Genomic DNA, 16,437 nt, shown 5'->3' with positions numbered 1-16,437 from the left:
TATTTTATGTTTTTTTTTTGAGAGGATATTTTATTTGTTATATTGGGCTCTTTGCTGAAAATGTAACGAGGGCCACAATTATTTTTTGCAATTTGGAGTTAATTTATTTATTTTAATTGAAACTCATTGAATGAAATCCAGATTAAAGATTTTAAGTTGACAACATAGTATACTTTGTTGCTATTTTATTTTACTTTTTAATTAAAAATAAATATTTATCTCATGTATGTTCTTGAAAGAAATCTTCATCTTCTACATTCTTTTTCTTCCTAAAAAATCATATCTAGAAACAGGAAAGTTCTATAAACCATCACAATAACAGAACCACACCCTTTTCTTAAGATCCACCATAGTACACATTAATATGTCTCTTAAAAATGATTTAAATGCCAATTTTTTGTTTCTATAAGTTGAACTGGTCACGACTTGCTTTCCATCTTCAACCTCCTTAAATCTAAACCCACACAACCAAAAAGGACAAAGTAGCCTAGAAGAAGAGATGGAAGTATAGACTGTTTTTTCAACTTAGCAACCATAGAAGTGAGAGTTAATACATAATCTATTTTCATGTGGAGGAGCTTTCTCTTTGTTTTTTTGTGAAGTAGTAGACATAGATCTTAGAACTTAGAGAAGAAAATTAGGAAACTCTTGTTGTTGACTTGAATTGTAGATCTAAACAAGACCTGTTGATTGCGATTATGGGATATTAAAACTTAATTTTGTTTGCTTGATGAAACAACTTTTTACAGAATGCTGAGTTGAGAAGATGGGACGTGTTAATTATTTTACGGAGAAAAGTAGAGATGTGTTTATCAAATTCAATTTTGCAAATTTTATCTATTAAAATATATTTTCACATTAAAAAAGAAAAACATTCAGAACAGGTAAAAACTGGCACGTGGATGTAAAAAGTGGAGTTGCCCATCATGGGAAAGTCTAACACTTTCCCATTCTAAATGGCACCCAAAATACAACATGCACCATCTTCTTTAGAGGCCGTACCATCACTTCCCAAAGATTTGCTAATCGATCTGTTTGCAACAATAGCCGCTAAATCTCTTAGTGACTTTCATAAAATTAAAGTTTGTTGCAAATATTTTCTTGAACTCACCCAAGAAAGATATGTGTTACAACAAATTTCTTTCGACAATTTTCCATTGATCCAATGGTTTCCGAATGAGAACGTATCGTCTTTTTTAAGAAGTTGCTTAGAAAGTGAAAATACGGAAATAATATTTAGAGAAGGATTGCTTGAATACTTTGGCTATCCGAATGGAAACATTGATGGTCTTGAGAGATTAAAGATTGCTGCTGAAAAAGGTCACAAGGAAGCCATATACATGTATGGTATGATCTTGTTGTGTTCCGAAAATCACGAGTCAAGAAAACAAGGACTTGAGCATATGCGTTTCTTGAGGAAGTCCAAATGTATTGTGAGTTCAAGGAGTAAGGTTAAATATTTAACAAAATATATGTGGAAGAATAATGGGATGTTAATGCGCAATCAAATTCCTCTATGCAACTCAAAGAGCACGTGCGAGGGATGGAGAGTGAAGAAAGGTCCATGGTTTTTACTGGAAGATGAAGATGATGAAGATGATGACATGACAATGTGTGAAGATTGTAGGTGGGATCATGAATTGGAGTTCTTTTATAAGTTATTTAATGTTCACTAGAGTGGTTGGTTTTTTGTGTACACTAGTTCTGTCTCGTTGTTGCTTATGTGCTCTGTGATTTTGATCAGCTTGCTCCTACCTTATTGTGTTGATGCATTTGTTTTTTATTTTATTTGTTTTTGGGAAGGGAACTATTTTGGTGTGTTTGGTTTTGTGTTTTGAAGTATTTGAGTATGTTGGTTTTTAGTGTATCTTTTGGTGGTAGTCTACTACAGGGTTTTGGCTTTTGAAATAAAATTGCCTCAATAAAAAAATAATTCATTAGTTGTTGTTTCTTTATTGAAAGAAAAAAAAACTAGTTCTAATTTCTTGAAATTTATGTTATGGAATAGTATTAGTTTAATTTTCATTCAACAAAAATAATGAGTATTGAACCAGGAAGCATTGTTTAGATCATATCTATAATAATATAATGTTTTCTTTTGATATTATATGCTTGATATCCATGATTATATATACATATATATGAATTTTCTTTATATATTCATTCCGTTTTATTCTCACAATATTTGCATGCACATTATATGATTGTTTTTTGGCTACAATACATTATATGATTTTGATAGACAGAGTTTTTAATGAAGGCGAAACACTTTTTCTTTTTTTATTATAATGATTTTTTTTTTAACTCAACATGTTAATGAATTTTTTATCATCATGAGACCAATATTTATATTTTTACATAGTGTACATTCAAATTTTGTCCAACCAATTAAAAAAACAATATTTATATTTTTACATAGTGTATATTCAAATTTTGTCCAACCAATTAAAAAAATTCAATTAAAAAAATAATATTCCCTCCGTTTCAAAATGAGTGTCGTTTTAGCCAAAAAAAAATTGTTTCAAAATGAATATCACTTTCAGTTTCCAATGCAATAATAACTTTTTCTTTTCAATTGTACCATCCAATTAATACTCTGCACACTACTTCCAAAGTATTACTTTTAAAACTAACCAATAGTTAATAAGGATAATTTGGTAAAATAACCATTCTCTTTCTTATAATCATTGCATTTCTTAATATTTGTGTAAACACCTAAAACGACACTCATTTTGAAACAGAGGGAGTTATACTTTAAATTTTATGATGTTTGCCGTCCTTTTCTAAGCTCCTAAAAACTCTAAAATAATTTCCTTGGAACTTAACCACTTGCTATCAACTCGGTCGTCATATTTAACCACTTATTATCAATTTAGTAATTTATATATTTCTACACTTTCATTAGCTTTGCATTTTATAGGAAACAACCATTTTGTTGCCTACCGTCTTCTTATTTTATGAAAAGTCAGCTATACAAATGAGCATTTCCCAAAAAAAAAAATAAACATAGGATAGGAGATTTGCAAAGGTTGACCAAAGACTATTTCTAATTCTATCATTGTACGGTTGGACTGAAATTTCGGGAATCGAATTTGGCGGGAATGGAAGGAAGCATGAGCAGAGAGAGCGACGCTGTTTTCGAATCGGTGATGAATCTGAATCCACAACTCTTCTTCAACGAAGTTCTCAACACTGTTGATGATTTCGTCCTCGATACTTTCGATTTCTCTCCTTCCATTATTCAAAGAAATTGCTTAATTCAATTTAATTAACTTTAATTAGGGTAATTAACGAACTCTTTCATTAAAATTGATTATTTGTTTCTGTGAAAGGGTGTTGATTGCATTCGTCAAAAGGTTCAATCTGTTTTGGATCAAAAGCTCGCTGTTTGGGAAAAATACTGCCTTTATCATTGTTTTTCTCTTCCCGAAGGTTTTCAATTGCCAAACACTCTCAATGTATGTTCTGCTCCAACTTGTTGTTATTCGCTAATTATGGTCAATGTGGCCTCAATCACAGTCCATTGCAGTCACAGAGACATCAAAATCTATGCTATTGCGGCCCATATTGTGGTCGCCTACCTTTATTTAAAGAGATTAAAGGAAATGCACGGTCAGTGAAAAGTTATTTTACACTGACAACCAATCACAACTTGCCAAGACATCAAACAATACAATTATGTTACTATTTTTTCAGTTTCTTTATTTTAAAAATGTATTATATGATGTGGCAAATTGAAAACTTGTGATTGAATGTTTTGTGTAAAATTACTTTTCATTGACAGTGTATATTCCTTAATCTCTTTTCTAAAACCTTGTTCCTTTGTATAATTTTTTCTTAAGAAAGTGTACTTTCTTTCAGGGTGAAACAAGTGGGAATGTCATTGATCCTGGTTCTACTTCCAATCTGGAATTAGATGCTCAGTTAGAATCATTGAGGAAAAAACTAGTTGAGGTAATAAGAGTGTGGAATGTACATTGTTAAAGTCTTCATTTTGTAGATGGTGAAATTGTTACTTATTTTGTTTCTCATTTGATTTTTCTTGGTAATAAATGTGCTGTCAGGTGGGGAAAGAGTCTGAAATGCTGAATCAAGAAATTCATGCATTAGAGAGTCAGTCTTCTCACAATGCTCGGTATATCAACGAGGCAGTACAATTATTTGAGCAAAACTCTTACGCTGAGTTGTTTCAGGGTAATTTAAGAGCTTCTTATCGTCTTTTTCATATTTTGACGTTTCGCAAATAAGATCCCGTGCTACTCAGAACTGGTATTGATATCCATTTTGATACCTGTTTGTTTGTATGTATTAAGTATTAACACATGTATTTTACTTTTCTCAAGCAGTTTTATAATACAAAAGAACATTGAATTATTAGGATATGGTTTTATTTTTTGTTTTCCAATTACACAGTCAGTAATATAAGAAACTAGTATCTCATAATATTTTACTAGCAAATAATGGACATTTAGGATAGTCCGTCTTTTGATTGTGTTTTATACTTATAATGTCTTTCGTTTCTATATGGAAAAATCAAGATAAGATTTGTTTGATAGGAGGACTATATTTAGGGGGCACCAATATAGGTATCATAGGTCAGGATGTTAATACTGTGAACCTTAGTAAAAGAGAAATGAAACAAATAATGTCAACAATTTCCTGGAGCTCTGCATTATTGCAAGTAGGCAAGAATGTATTTGGTTTTTCTGATTGAAATTATTAACAAATTATTAGCTAATATTATATGTTGAACTTTAAGTCAGTACATTTTTACATTTATGGTTGTGTTCCTGCAGAGATTATGGCAACCGCCTCAGAACTTCGACTCAAGATAGGAAAGCTAAACACCAACAAGATTGAAGAGACCGGAAAAATGAAAGCAAAAAGGATTGACAACAATAAAATGGACATTTCTGCTATATATGCTTCTAAAGGTAACCAAAATATCATTTATTGTTCTACATGAATTAATTTTCACAGGTTAAACTCCATAGTTCTGAATTGAACATTTCTGGTTGCAGGCCTCTCTAATACGAAATTTGAAGATCTTCAAGAATTTGTAACTCTTATGAAGAGTACTTGAGCTTGTATATATTTCTCATCATACTGGACTTACGCTTGTTGTACCTGTGATTGTTTATTCGTAGTCTATTAGTTGGAATTTCCTTCTCATGCTGAAATGAGTGGATTTAAATTATTCTGTCTTCTCAATTTAATTGGGCGAAGGCAGAAGCTAGAGGTTTGTAAGTGACAAGTTCCAAAGTAAAATACATTACAGGTCACAGGGAGATACTTCTGCTTTTTATTTATTAATTTTAATTTCATTGTTAGCTGAGTTTACTAGGTTGTGATAAAGCCCTGGATTGCTAAATCTTTGATGAGATTTCTGCCCAAAAGGGGAATATGTAAAGGGAAAGTCATAAAAAAAACATTATCCATGTTAAGGAATAGTTGTTTACAGCTTTATTGGTCTATTTGTTGAATTGGTTCTTAATTGATGGACATAAATGTTTAGAAATAATTTTACTGGTTTTCATGCGAGTGTATAACCACTCATTTCAAATGTATGGTACTTGGCTCTCTTGCCTTTAGAAAGTAGAGATTCGCTTATTTGTGGCTTTTTATAAGATCTTTGGCATTTACACAATCTTACAGAAGTCTCGTTACTTAAAAACTCTGTTGGAACTAATTTATCGAGTATTTTTAGTTGTCTATTTTGTCAGAAAAGTACGCTGCCTTTGACTCTGATGCATGAGTGAGTATTTAGTTGTCTATTTTGTTAGTCTATGTAAATGGTGATCAAAACAGTATATTTTGTTAGTCTATGTATATGTTTTTGAATGCCACTGTGAGTGTATAATATAATCAATAATTTTCTTTATTTAGTCCTTAGGTAAATTTTTTTCATAGCCATACAAATTTCTTTATTTAGTCCTTAGGTGATTTTTTTTCATAGCCATACAAAGATGGCAACAAGTAAAAAACTCTAGGGAGTAAAAATGATTGCATAAGAAGCAAGCAGGGAGCCACCATAGAGTGTTCCATTGTACTCTTGAACCTCACTAGCCGGTTCAAGAAGACCATACTCTTCAACAAGAGAGACAATCTGTAAAACTATACCATTCTCGGTCACTCTAACACCCGAAGACAAAGTAAGACTATTAACTGCAATCCAAAATTGGCCTCTTGAATTCCTCTTTATGTTATCTGGTCTTCCAGCAAGTAGCATGAATAAATCTGAGGAATTTGCTTTTGGTCCTTTCAACCACACTCTCCGAATTGTGTTAGCAAAATATTCACTAACAAGTACAAATGAGCCATCTCCGCTTACTGCCACCCCAGATGCAAATTTAAGATTTCTCAGTACCACTGTTGTCTGGTTGTTGCTTGGATCATAACTCAATAGGCTTCCTGAATTATCTCCAATGCCACTGGTTAGCAGCGCTGTCTGGAAATCTCTATTAAAAATCAAGTTACGTGCACATTTGTTACTTGCATGCACTAATATAAAATGTGATACTGCCTCTATGATTTTGAAACTAAACAAATGTTTAATCAACCATAAACAATAACATAATTGAACCCTCCAAATTATTTGAGGAAAGAAAGCAGAAATAGAAAAGAGCATGCGTCACAGATGTTAGGGGTATATTCATAACGTATTTGAACATATTTTTATGATATAAACACTTGAGAGAATATATGAAAACATCTTGTCACGTGTTTATAAGTTATTTTTCAGTTTAATTCAATATTATTTTTTGAATACATATTATAAGCTGATAATTTATGAGAAAAATTGGTATTTAGCTGCAAAGACAATATTGTAAGTAGAGAAAACTATGCTTACTTGAGCTGGAATTTAGTGCTAGCTATGGTAAAATAAACGATTCCAGTGTTTGGGTCCACATCTAAACCATCAGCAAACACGGTAGAATTGGCTTGTGCAGGTCCAACTAATTGGGTTGCTTTCCCTCCATTGGGGCCAACCTTTACAAGCCCATAATAAGCATCAGCTGCATACAAATCTCCTGTTTGATGATTGAAACCCAATCCTAATGGCCTTCCACATATTGCTTGGATTTCTGAGAAGTCAGAAAATCCATCACAGATTGTCCTGTTCCTGAACCAAAAAATAAAAAACAATCATTTTTTACTTTCTTTTCTGTTTTTACTTTTATTTATAAAAATAAATTACTATGTAAATGGTCACTTGATTCATGTTAGGGTAATAGCTGATGAATGATTTATATATTTACCTCTTGGGAGAAGTGTAAGCATATTCCTTGAAACCTTCACTTGGACCAACATATTTGAAAATTCTTCCATCAGAAGAAGTAACATAAGGTCCTTCACCGTTTCTGTCAAATGCAAGAGAATCAGGTCCTTTCACTGGTGATGGTAGCTGAAGCTTGTTCAGTAATATGGCTATGGATGATGGAGAACACAGTAGAAAGATAGCAAGAATGGCAGTGACAACCATCACCATAGAATTATTAATGTTCAACATTATTATTGCCAATAATGAGTTAATTTTATTTTTCAGGTAAGGTGTGAATTATAACTATGGAACCAAGTAATGTATTTATAGTCATATTGGCTTCATTACAAGCATGCAATGCAACATGTGGAAAATGTGATGCCAACTTGATTAACCTAGTGAAAAGGGCACGCAAATTAAGCAACATTTCTTCTGTCAAAAGAAACATTCATAGTTTGATAGAAGTGACAGTGACGGATCTATAAAATTTTACTTGAGGGGCAAGATTTTATATGATAAATATTTATACAAAAAATTTAGCATTGTATAAGTGATAAAATCATTAGCATTTTATATAATAACATCATTATTATTGAACAAAATAGTTGAGATTATAAACACTACATTATTATATTTAGAAAATTGAAAGATTCCTTAACTTATACAAATTAAAATTGTTCTTTATGTGTCATTATATTTAAAAAGGTATTGTAGAATTTTGCTCATATTCAACACTATAAAAAATTCTCTCTATATTATGGCTCTGTTTGGTAAGGCCACCAAATGAGCTTATAGCTTATAGCTTATAGCTTATAAGCTCGTTTGACAAAAAAAGCTCTGTTTGGTAACGATCTTTTACCACGAGCTTATAGCTTATTTCACGAATTTCCACGAGCTTATAAGCTATTTTTTTGAAGCTATTTCAAGTAGCGTTTGAGCTTATAGCTTATAGCTTATTGTATTTTATTCCACTTTTGCCCTTGCTATTTTATCTAAAATCCCTTTTTACCCTTTATATTTTATTACAATCTGAAACATGTTACGTTAATGCTGAAACAATTTTCAATCCCATTTTTTTGTCACATGATTTTTTTTTCATTTAGCAATATAAGTAATTTTTTTGAAAAATGCTAAATAGTACGGAACTTGTGGCCACGAAAATTCACGGACAGGCTAACTGCGGCACTTTTTTTTTTTTTTGAATAGTAAGTGATTTAATTAACTTTTTGGTTCTGATTTAATTAACTTATAAAAGAGAGTTTAAAGGTAAGTACTCTTTTTATTTTATTTTTTTTCGTGAAGGGTTAGCACTCTTTAATCTTTAACACTATTTTTTTTTGAGGGAATTAATCTTAAGCAAACGGTGCAACAAATTGAAACGGTGCTGACCACCTTTTTCTTTGGTTGAATTGCATAACAATAAAGACATAGTGCATAATAATAGATACCGTTCAGGTTGCTTATATGTTCAAGCGTCCGTGAATTTTCGTGAAAATAAATCCCGTACTATATAGCACTTCTCAATTTTTTTTACGTAATATGAATCGTAAATATAAGTAATTTTTTTTACGTAATATGAATCGTAAATATAAGTAATTTTTTTTACGTAATATGAATCGTAAATTAAGTATTTTGACCAAAAAATAAAATATTAATTTATTAATCTATAAAATATATATTAAATTGATTAATTTAAATTATTAAATATCTTAAATATTAATTTATAGTAGTATAAATTTTATATGAATTAATAATGTCCTTTTATGTAATTTTACATTTATCAGCTAGTTCAACCGCTATTATTACCAAACACTTTAATTAGCTTATCAGCTATAAGCTATCAGCTAAAAGCTATCAGCTAGCTTATCAGTTAAAAGCTATCAGCTAGCTTATCAGCTAGCTTATAAGCTATCCGCTATTTTTACCAAACAGAGCCTATGTGAAAAAATCATTCAAAATTTAATCTCAAATGCATTCGCACATTTGATTCTGTAAAATTCATGAGAAAAACTCTTCTAATGGTATAAATTTTCAATTCATGGAGGCAATCTATTATTTTAAGAGGGGACAATAATCAAAATATCAAATATTTTATCACATATAACATAAACATTAGTAAGGCAATTGCCCCCAATACCATATGCTTGGATCCGTGCCCGGAAGTGACTCCAAAGGTGCAATCCAACTTTGGCATCTTAAGTGGGGTACATGATGCTACATCATCTTGAAGCAACTTATCCTTTTTTTTTTTTACTCTAATGATACAACTCTCAAGGACTCATATAGGGTATGGATTTCAATCTCTCATTCCCGTCGAGGATCGGGTAGGATAATGGGTAAAAATATGGAATTCAGGGACGGGGATGGGGACAGGGGAGATGAAATTCGTCCCTGTCCCATTGTCATGCCTACAATACAACTTCATGCTTATATCATTTTTTTAACTACTTAAAAAGAGTAACTCTTCTAACATTTAATCTTATCATAATATTATTAATAAATATAAATATGAATATAGATGGAATAAAGTCTCCAAGCTAACCCTAGACAACCAAATCTAATTTATCTCTTAATAAAAAAAACCCTAGCCTGCCTAAAATTTAACCAAGTTTACTATTTGGCCTAATTTGAATTTGAATAACCCTTTCCCGCCTCAAAGAAATAGGAATTGACAAACAATCATATCTATGATCCACTTCCAAATTTAAAAAGACGGCGCCTAACATTAATTAGATTAGATTAGGAGCATCTTAAATGTAAGGGAAATTAAAAATAGCCACGTTACGGTAAGGACCTTCTCTATTTTCTTAAAATAAATAGAAAATGCAATTTAGATAGGGAGACATAAAAAAAAATTAGTGGGTCATAATATTAGTGTGTCCCACCATCATTAATTATTTATATTTTGGGTTGAATGTGTTTTTGGTCCCTATAAATATACCAACTTTTCGTTTTAGTTCCTCTAAAAATTTCCTTCAACTTTTAGTCTCTATGAAATTTTCAATCACTACTTTTGGTCCTTATTATTAAGTTAATTTTTGTATTTTTTAATGAAATTGTGCATAAATGTGTATAATATTGTAAAAAAAAAATCTCCAAAAAAATTAGAATTGTTAACAAAACATAAATTAAATATGAATTTTTAACCGTCAAAAATATAAAAATTCATCTTAAATTCATGTTTTGTTAAAAAATTCTAATTTTTTTTGGGAGACATTTTTATAATATTATGAATTTTTCTGCAAAATTTTATGAAAAAATATGAACTCTACATATGAGTTTACTTTAAAATAGGGACCAAAAGTGAAGATGGAAAATTTTAGAGGGACTAAAAGTTGAAGGAAAATTTTAAAGGGAATAAAACGAAAAGTTGATATATTTATAGAGATCAAAAACATATTTAACCCTTATATTTTTTTGCAAACTTTTTATCTCTTTATTTCTTCAAACGAAAATGGAGAGGATACTCTCCTAGACAACTACTCTTTTGTAAACGTGAATTCCTTTAAAGGTTGTGTGGCTCAAGATCACATGCATAGGGAAATGCTAACAAATCTTAAGAACTTTTGTTAAGAAATTTCATGTGATAATATAATCTTGAAAGCAATGTAGTCACTTTTATAGGAAGTTTTTTTTTTTAGGTTAATTGAATAAGTGATGCATCTAGTCTACATTATTGACCAAATACATTAATTATTCAAAGAACTTAAAAAATATTTTTTTTTTTTGCACATAATGGTGACCGGAAGAAGTATTGAATACAAGAAAAATATTGATTTGACAGAGATGTTTCTCGGGGGCAAAAACACCTCACAAATTTGCCAAGAGCAAGACCTTGACAAGAAGAATGTAGTGATGAATCGATGGTTACAATGATGGTTACCGTTGCCAAAATGGGTTGTTGTTGTTGTAGTGAACCAAATGAGTTGTACTGCTATAGAAATGAATGGACACAAGTTGTTGCAGTAGTGACCAAAATGGGTTGTTGTTGATGAATTTGTTGTTGACAGAATTTGGCTCTATGTTATAGAATTTGATGAATTTGGAGAAAAAAAAAATTGGGATTCAATTAATTTTGAGATTTCAATGAAGGATTAAATCAATTTTTGGGTTTGTTTGTAAATTTTGGCTCTATGTTATAGAATTTGATGAATTTGGAGAAAAAAAAAATTGGGATTCAATTAATTTGAGATTTCAATGAAGGATTAAATCAATTTTTGGGTTTGTTTGTAAATAAATTAGTTGTTGGTGATACACTATAAGATCCAGTATATCCTCCTTATTCAACTATCTCCTTTTTTAGGGGAACACGTTGAATAACGGCAAGTGAGTTGAGGGACCAATTTGTAAAAATTAAGAGTTATGAGATCAAATCGAAACAAAGAAATAAGTTAAGGGACGTGTGGTTCAATTAAGCCATTCTTTTTTCTATTTTATAAAAAAAAAAAAAATCAATGTTCATAAACACTAAGGTATTGGAGTTATTGATTCATCATTTTTTTTAATTTACAGTTAAAAAAATCATTTTTTTAGTGTTCATTCATCATAATTTTAAATTAGAAAAGAAATTGTTTTTTTTTTGGCTAAACTTTATTTTAATTAATTGTATTTTTTAAATATTTAATTTGTTAAATTTGAAATAGATTTTTTTTAAGTGTTAGATCGTTGCAAAAGAACTTTTTGATTAAAAAAAAATTAATAATCAATTTTCAATTTAATTAAAAAATCAAATTCGTATTACAAAATAATTTTTTTTTTATTTATAAAAGACCAAGGTAAGGCCCTCGCTTTGTCCCTCGCAAAGCTAGTCTGTCAAACTGATGTGATTTCACATCAGTCTGAAGTGTTATAGTTAACCGAAACGTTTTGCCATAAGTTATTCCAAGAACACCCTCGCTTTTTGACAATGCATTTGCGATGGGTTTGACCTTCGCATATTTCACAAGGGTCATACCCCCTCGAAATACATTTGCGACAAGTGTTTTTGTGAGGAATCATGCCCCTCATTTAGGTCCTCACGATTCTATGTTTGCCAGGGATTTTGTTACTTTTCCCAGGGGTTCCGCCCCTTGCAAATTACAGATTTTCTTGTAGTGATTTAATAATACCTTGAAATTTTAAAAACATGACATTTTTCACATTATTTTTTTCTTTTATTTCTTTTCTTGTTTCCTTAACAAGTCTCTTTTTTTTTTTCTCCTGTATTTATGATTTCTATTTTATTCAAGCTTGGGATACTCCATTTTTGTACCTGTCTCTATGTATTAAGTATCAACACATTTGTGTCTTCGTGAGTTTAACTCAGTTGGTAGGGACAATGCATAATATATGCAAGGTCAACAAAAAAAAGTATCAACACATTTATACTGCTTTTCTCATGCAATTTGATGATACAAAAGAACACTAAATTCTTTGGATACACTTTTGTTGTGTTTTTCCATTACACAGTCAGTTAAATAAGCAACCAGTAGTATCTCAAAATAATTTTGTAAATAATGAACATTCAGGACAATCTGTCTTTTGATTGTGCTTTATACTTCACATATAGTTTGTTTAATGAAATGGGAGCAACATTTAGGGGCGACCAGCATAGGTACCATAGGTCAGGATGTTAATACCGTGAACCTTATCAAGGAAGAAATCACTATTACCAAACTCTTATCAATAGCGCTACATTAAAATTATGTTACGCGACATGCTATTTAGGTTCACAGTGAACATTATTCCTGCTATAGCGGTGCAACTGTGAACCTTGTTCGAGTTTTTTGCTAAATAGTTTATCACGGAACAAGAGTGATAATGTTCAAATTCTCTTACATAGCACTGTAACGCTGCTATAGCAGCTGTTTGACAACACGGGGAGAAATGAACCAAATAATGCCAACATTTTCATGGAGATCTGCATTACTTTTTTATGAAGTTAGGAAGGAATGAATTTTTATTTTCTGATTAAAATTAACAACAAATTATTAGCTAATATTAATGTTAAACTTTAAGTCAGTAGATTTTTACATTTATGATTGTGTTCCTGTAGAGATTATGACAACCCCTCAGAACTTCGAATGAAGATGGGAAAGGTTGATACCAACATGATTGAAGAGACAGGAAAAACGAAAGCAAAAAGGATTGACAACAATAAAATGGACATTTCTGCTATATATGCAGCCAAAGGTAACCAAAATATCATTCATTGTTCTGAAACATGAATTAATTTTCACAGGTTGAACTTCTTAGTTCTGAGTTGAACATTTCAGATTGCAGGAAATTTGAAGATATTTCTTCCCCAAAGGTGAATATGTGAAGGGAAAGTCATAAAGAAAACATCAACACATGTTAAGGAATTGTTGTTTACGGCTTTAGTTTTCTGTTTAATGAATTGATTCTTAATTCATGGATATTAATGTTAATTTTACTGGTTTTCATGCGAGCCTTGCAGGGATATAGTAAATAAACATTCATTTCAATACTTGGTTGTTGCCTTTAGAGAGTAGAGTTTCACTTAGGCTAACATTTTTTTTCATAGCCATACAAAGATAGAAATGAGTAAAAAAAACTCTAGGGAGTAAATGAGGTTGCATAAGAAGCAAGCAGGGAGCCACCATAGAGTGTTCCATTGTACTCTTGAACCTCACTAGCCGCTTCAGGACCATACTCTTCAACAAGAGACACAATCTGTAAAACTATACCATTTTCATTCACTCTAACACCTGAAGGTAAAGTAGAACATCCTGGAGATCTTGGTGTCCCTAAAAAACTACTAACTGATATCCAAAACTGGCCTCCTGAATTCCTCTTGATGTTATCTGGTCTTCCGGCAAGTAGCATGAATAATTCTGATGAATTTGCTCTCGGTCCTTTCAACCACACTCGCTGAATTCTGTTTGCTAAATATTCGCTAACAAGTACAAATGATCCATCTTTGCTTACTGCCACTCCAGATGGCACTGTAAGATTTCTTAGCAACACTGTTGTTTGGTTGGTGCTTGGATCATATCTCAATAGGCTTCCTGAATTATCTCCACTGCCACTAGCTACCACTGTCTGGAAATCTCTGTAAAAAACCAAGTGACATTCACATTTGTCAACCATAAACAATAATATAATTGAATCCTACAAATTATTCGAGGAAAGAAAGCAAAAATAGAAAATAACAGGTGTCTTCCATCCATGTAAGATATTGAGGTGCGCTTGTTAAACTTTATTCATAATTCATCTGAACTTATTTTTATGATATAATAAGCACTTGAGAGAATATATGAAAACAGCTTGTCACATACATGTTTTTAAGTTTTTTTCAGCTTATTTCAATAATCTTTTCTGAATACATGTTATAAGATGATATTTTATGAGAAGAAATGGGATTTAGATGCAAAGACAATATTGTAACTTGTAAGTAGAGAAAACAATACTTACTTGAGCTTGTAATTAGAGCTAGCTATGGTAAAATAAACGACTCCAGTGTCCGGATCTACATCCAAACCATCGGCAAACATAGTTGAATTGGCTTGTGTCGGTCCAACTAATTGAGTTGCATTCCCACCATTGGGGCCAACCTTAACAAGTCCAAAATAAGCATCAGCTACATATAAATCGTTTGTCTGATGATTGAAACCCAATCCTAAAGGTCTTCCACATATTGCTTGGACTACTGAGAAGTCAGCAAGGCCATCACAGACTGTCCTATTCCTGAACCAAAAAAATAAAAAACAGTCATTTCTGATTTTCATTTTCTGTTTTTACTTTTATCTATAAAATTATCACATTGTTTTCGATCTATTTCTTGTTTTTAAATAATTTGCACAAAACAACAATTTTGTTTTTGTTTAAGATGCTTTCTAAAAGAACACGGAAAAGAGAAAACAAGATGAATGTTTCGTAACTAAAAGTGAAAAACAAAAATCATTTTTACAAAGTAAACGATCACTTGATTCATGTTGGGCTAATAGTTGATGAATGATTTATATATTTACCTGTTGGGAGAAGTGTAAGCATATTCCTTGAAACCTTCATTTGAACCAACATATTTGAAAATTCTTCCATCAGAAGAAGTAACATAAGGTCCTCCACCGTTTCTATCAAATGCAAGTGACTCAGGTCCTGTCACTGGTGCTGGTAGCTGAAGCTTGTTCAGTAATACGGCTACCGATGATGGAGAACGCAGTAGAAAGATAGCAAGAAGAATGACAGTGACAACCATCGACTTGGACATGGTATTATTAATGTTCAACATGATTATTGCCAATAACAAGTTAATTTTAATTTTGATGTAAGGTGTGAATTCTAAGTAGAACTTGGTAATGTATTTATAGGCAATATTGGTATCATGCCATGCATGCAGTGCAATAAGTGGAAAATGTGATGCCAACTCATCCTTGATTAACCTAGTGAAAAGAACACACAAATTAAGGCAAGAATTCCCCTGTCACAAGAAACGTTCATAGTTTGTTAGAGCATCTTCAATGGTGTGATCCAACTTTAGTATCTTAAGTGAGGCTCACACTACTACATCATTTGAAGCAACTTACTAATTCTTGTTTCATAATATTTATATGAAAAATAAATTAAAAAATAAAAGAAAGTTAAAAAAGAATTGTAACAATTGAAAATTAACGTTAAATACATGAACCTGTATAATTAAAAACGATAAAAATAAATAGCATTATATAATTAGTAAAATTTAAATTTTGTTATACTCATGACCAAAGCGTTCCCATACTCCGCTAAATCCGCTTGAAGTTGTCAATGAACTTATTTCGGTTGTTGAGATGTCATTATTCATAATATATCATAAGAGCAATTAAAGTCACCTCCATATGCATGTTCTTCGTCTTCAACAATTATGTTAGGTAAAATGATGCATGCGTATGTTGTATGCTTGAGGTTTCCACGAGCCATGCCCGAGGGTTTTCATTGTTAGCTGCCTTTACTAGGTTGTGGTACAGCCCTGGATCATGATAAAGCTATTTTTTCATTGCTAATATTTTGATGAGATTTCTGTTTACTGCCCAAAATGTGAATATGAAAAGGGAAAGTCATAAGGAAAGCGTTAGCACACGTTAATTGCCAAGGAATACTCTGTTGTTTAGGGCTGTAATTTCTGTTGACTCATGGATATTGATGTTTGAACATAATTTTACTGGTTTTCATGTGAGCGTTGCAGAGTTATGGTAAGTAAC

General features: G+C 31.4%; 3 protein-coding genes and 1 pseudogene across 4 annotated transcripts; 2 read left to right on the top strand and 2 right to left on the bottom strand.

The window, feature by feature from the left end:
- Positions 1-956: 956 nt before the first annotated feature.
- Positions 957-1,676, top strand: LOC146902051 (F-box protein At2g35280-like). Its single transcript, XM_085737103.1, has one exon. It carries the CDS (start codon positions 957-959, stop codon positions 1,674-1,676), a length of 720 nt encoding a protein of 239 aa, XP_085593229.1.
- Positions 1,677-2,977: 1,301 nt separating this feature from the next.
- LOC146902050 (protein MIS12 homolog) lies at positions 2,978-5,502 on the top strand (annotated as a pseudogene). Its single transcript, XR_015022802.1, has 5 exons — positions 2,978-3,458; positions 3,862-3,954; positions 4,065-4,194; positions 4,797-4,934; positions 5,022-5,502. The product of XR_015022802.1 is annotated as a protein MIS12 homolog (transcript).
- A 358-nt stretch (positions 5,503-5,860) lies between these two features.
- On the bottom strand, positions 5,861-7,554 carry LOC146902049 (protein STRICTOSIDINE SYNTHASE-LIKE 12-like). The gene is made up of 3 exons (XM_085735759.1): positions 7,260-7,554; positions 6,851-7,123; positions 5,861-6,458 (listed from the first exon to the last, which is right to left on the bottom strand). Exons 1-3 carry the CDS (start codon positions 7,508-7,510, stop codon positions 5,987-5,989), a joined length of 996 nt encoding a protein of 331 aa, XP_085591885.1. The 5' UTR covers positions 7,511-7,554; the 3' UTR covers positions 5,861-5,986.
- A 6,184-nt stretch (positions 7,555-13,738) lies between these two features.
- On the bottom strand, positions 13,739-15,519 carry LOC146902048 (protein STRICTOSIDINE SYNTHASE-LIKE 12-like). Its single transcript, XM_085735758.1, has 3 exons — positions 15,232-15,519; positions 14,675-14,947; positions 13,739-14,312 (listed from the first exon to the last, which is right to left on the bottom strand). The coding sequence occupies exons 1-3, from the start codon at positions 15,489-15,491 to the stop codon at positions 13,817-13,819; spliced, it is 1,029 nt and encodes a 342-aa protein (XP_085591884.1). The 5' UTR covers positions 15,492-15,519; the 3' UTR covers positions 13,739-13,816.
- Between the last annotated feature and the right edge of the window lie 918 nt (positions 15,520-16,437).

This window comes from Medicago sativa, chromosome 8 (genome assembly GCF_051527215.1).
Source record: "Medicago sativa cultivar Bolivia chromosome 8, Bolivia_mono, whole genome shotgun sequence".
NCBI lineage: Eukaryota > Viridiplantae > Streptophyta > Magnoliopsida > Fabales > Fabaceae > Medicago > Medicago sativa.
The sequence above is the reverse complement of the archived record's forward strand: the minus strand, read 5'-3'. Positions and strand labels throughout refer to the sequence as shown.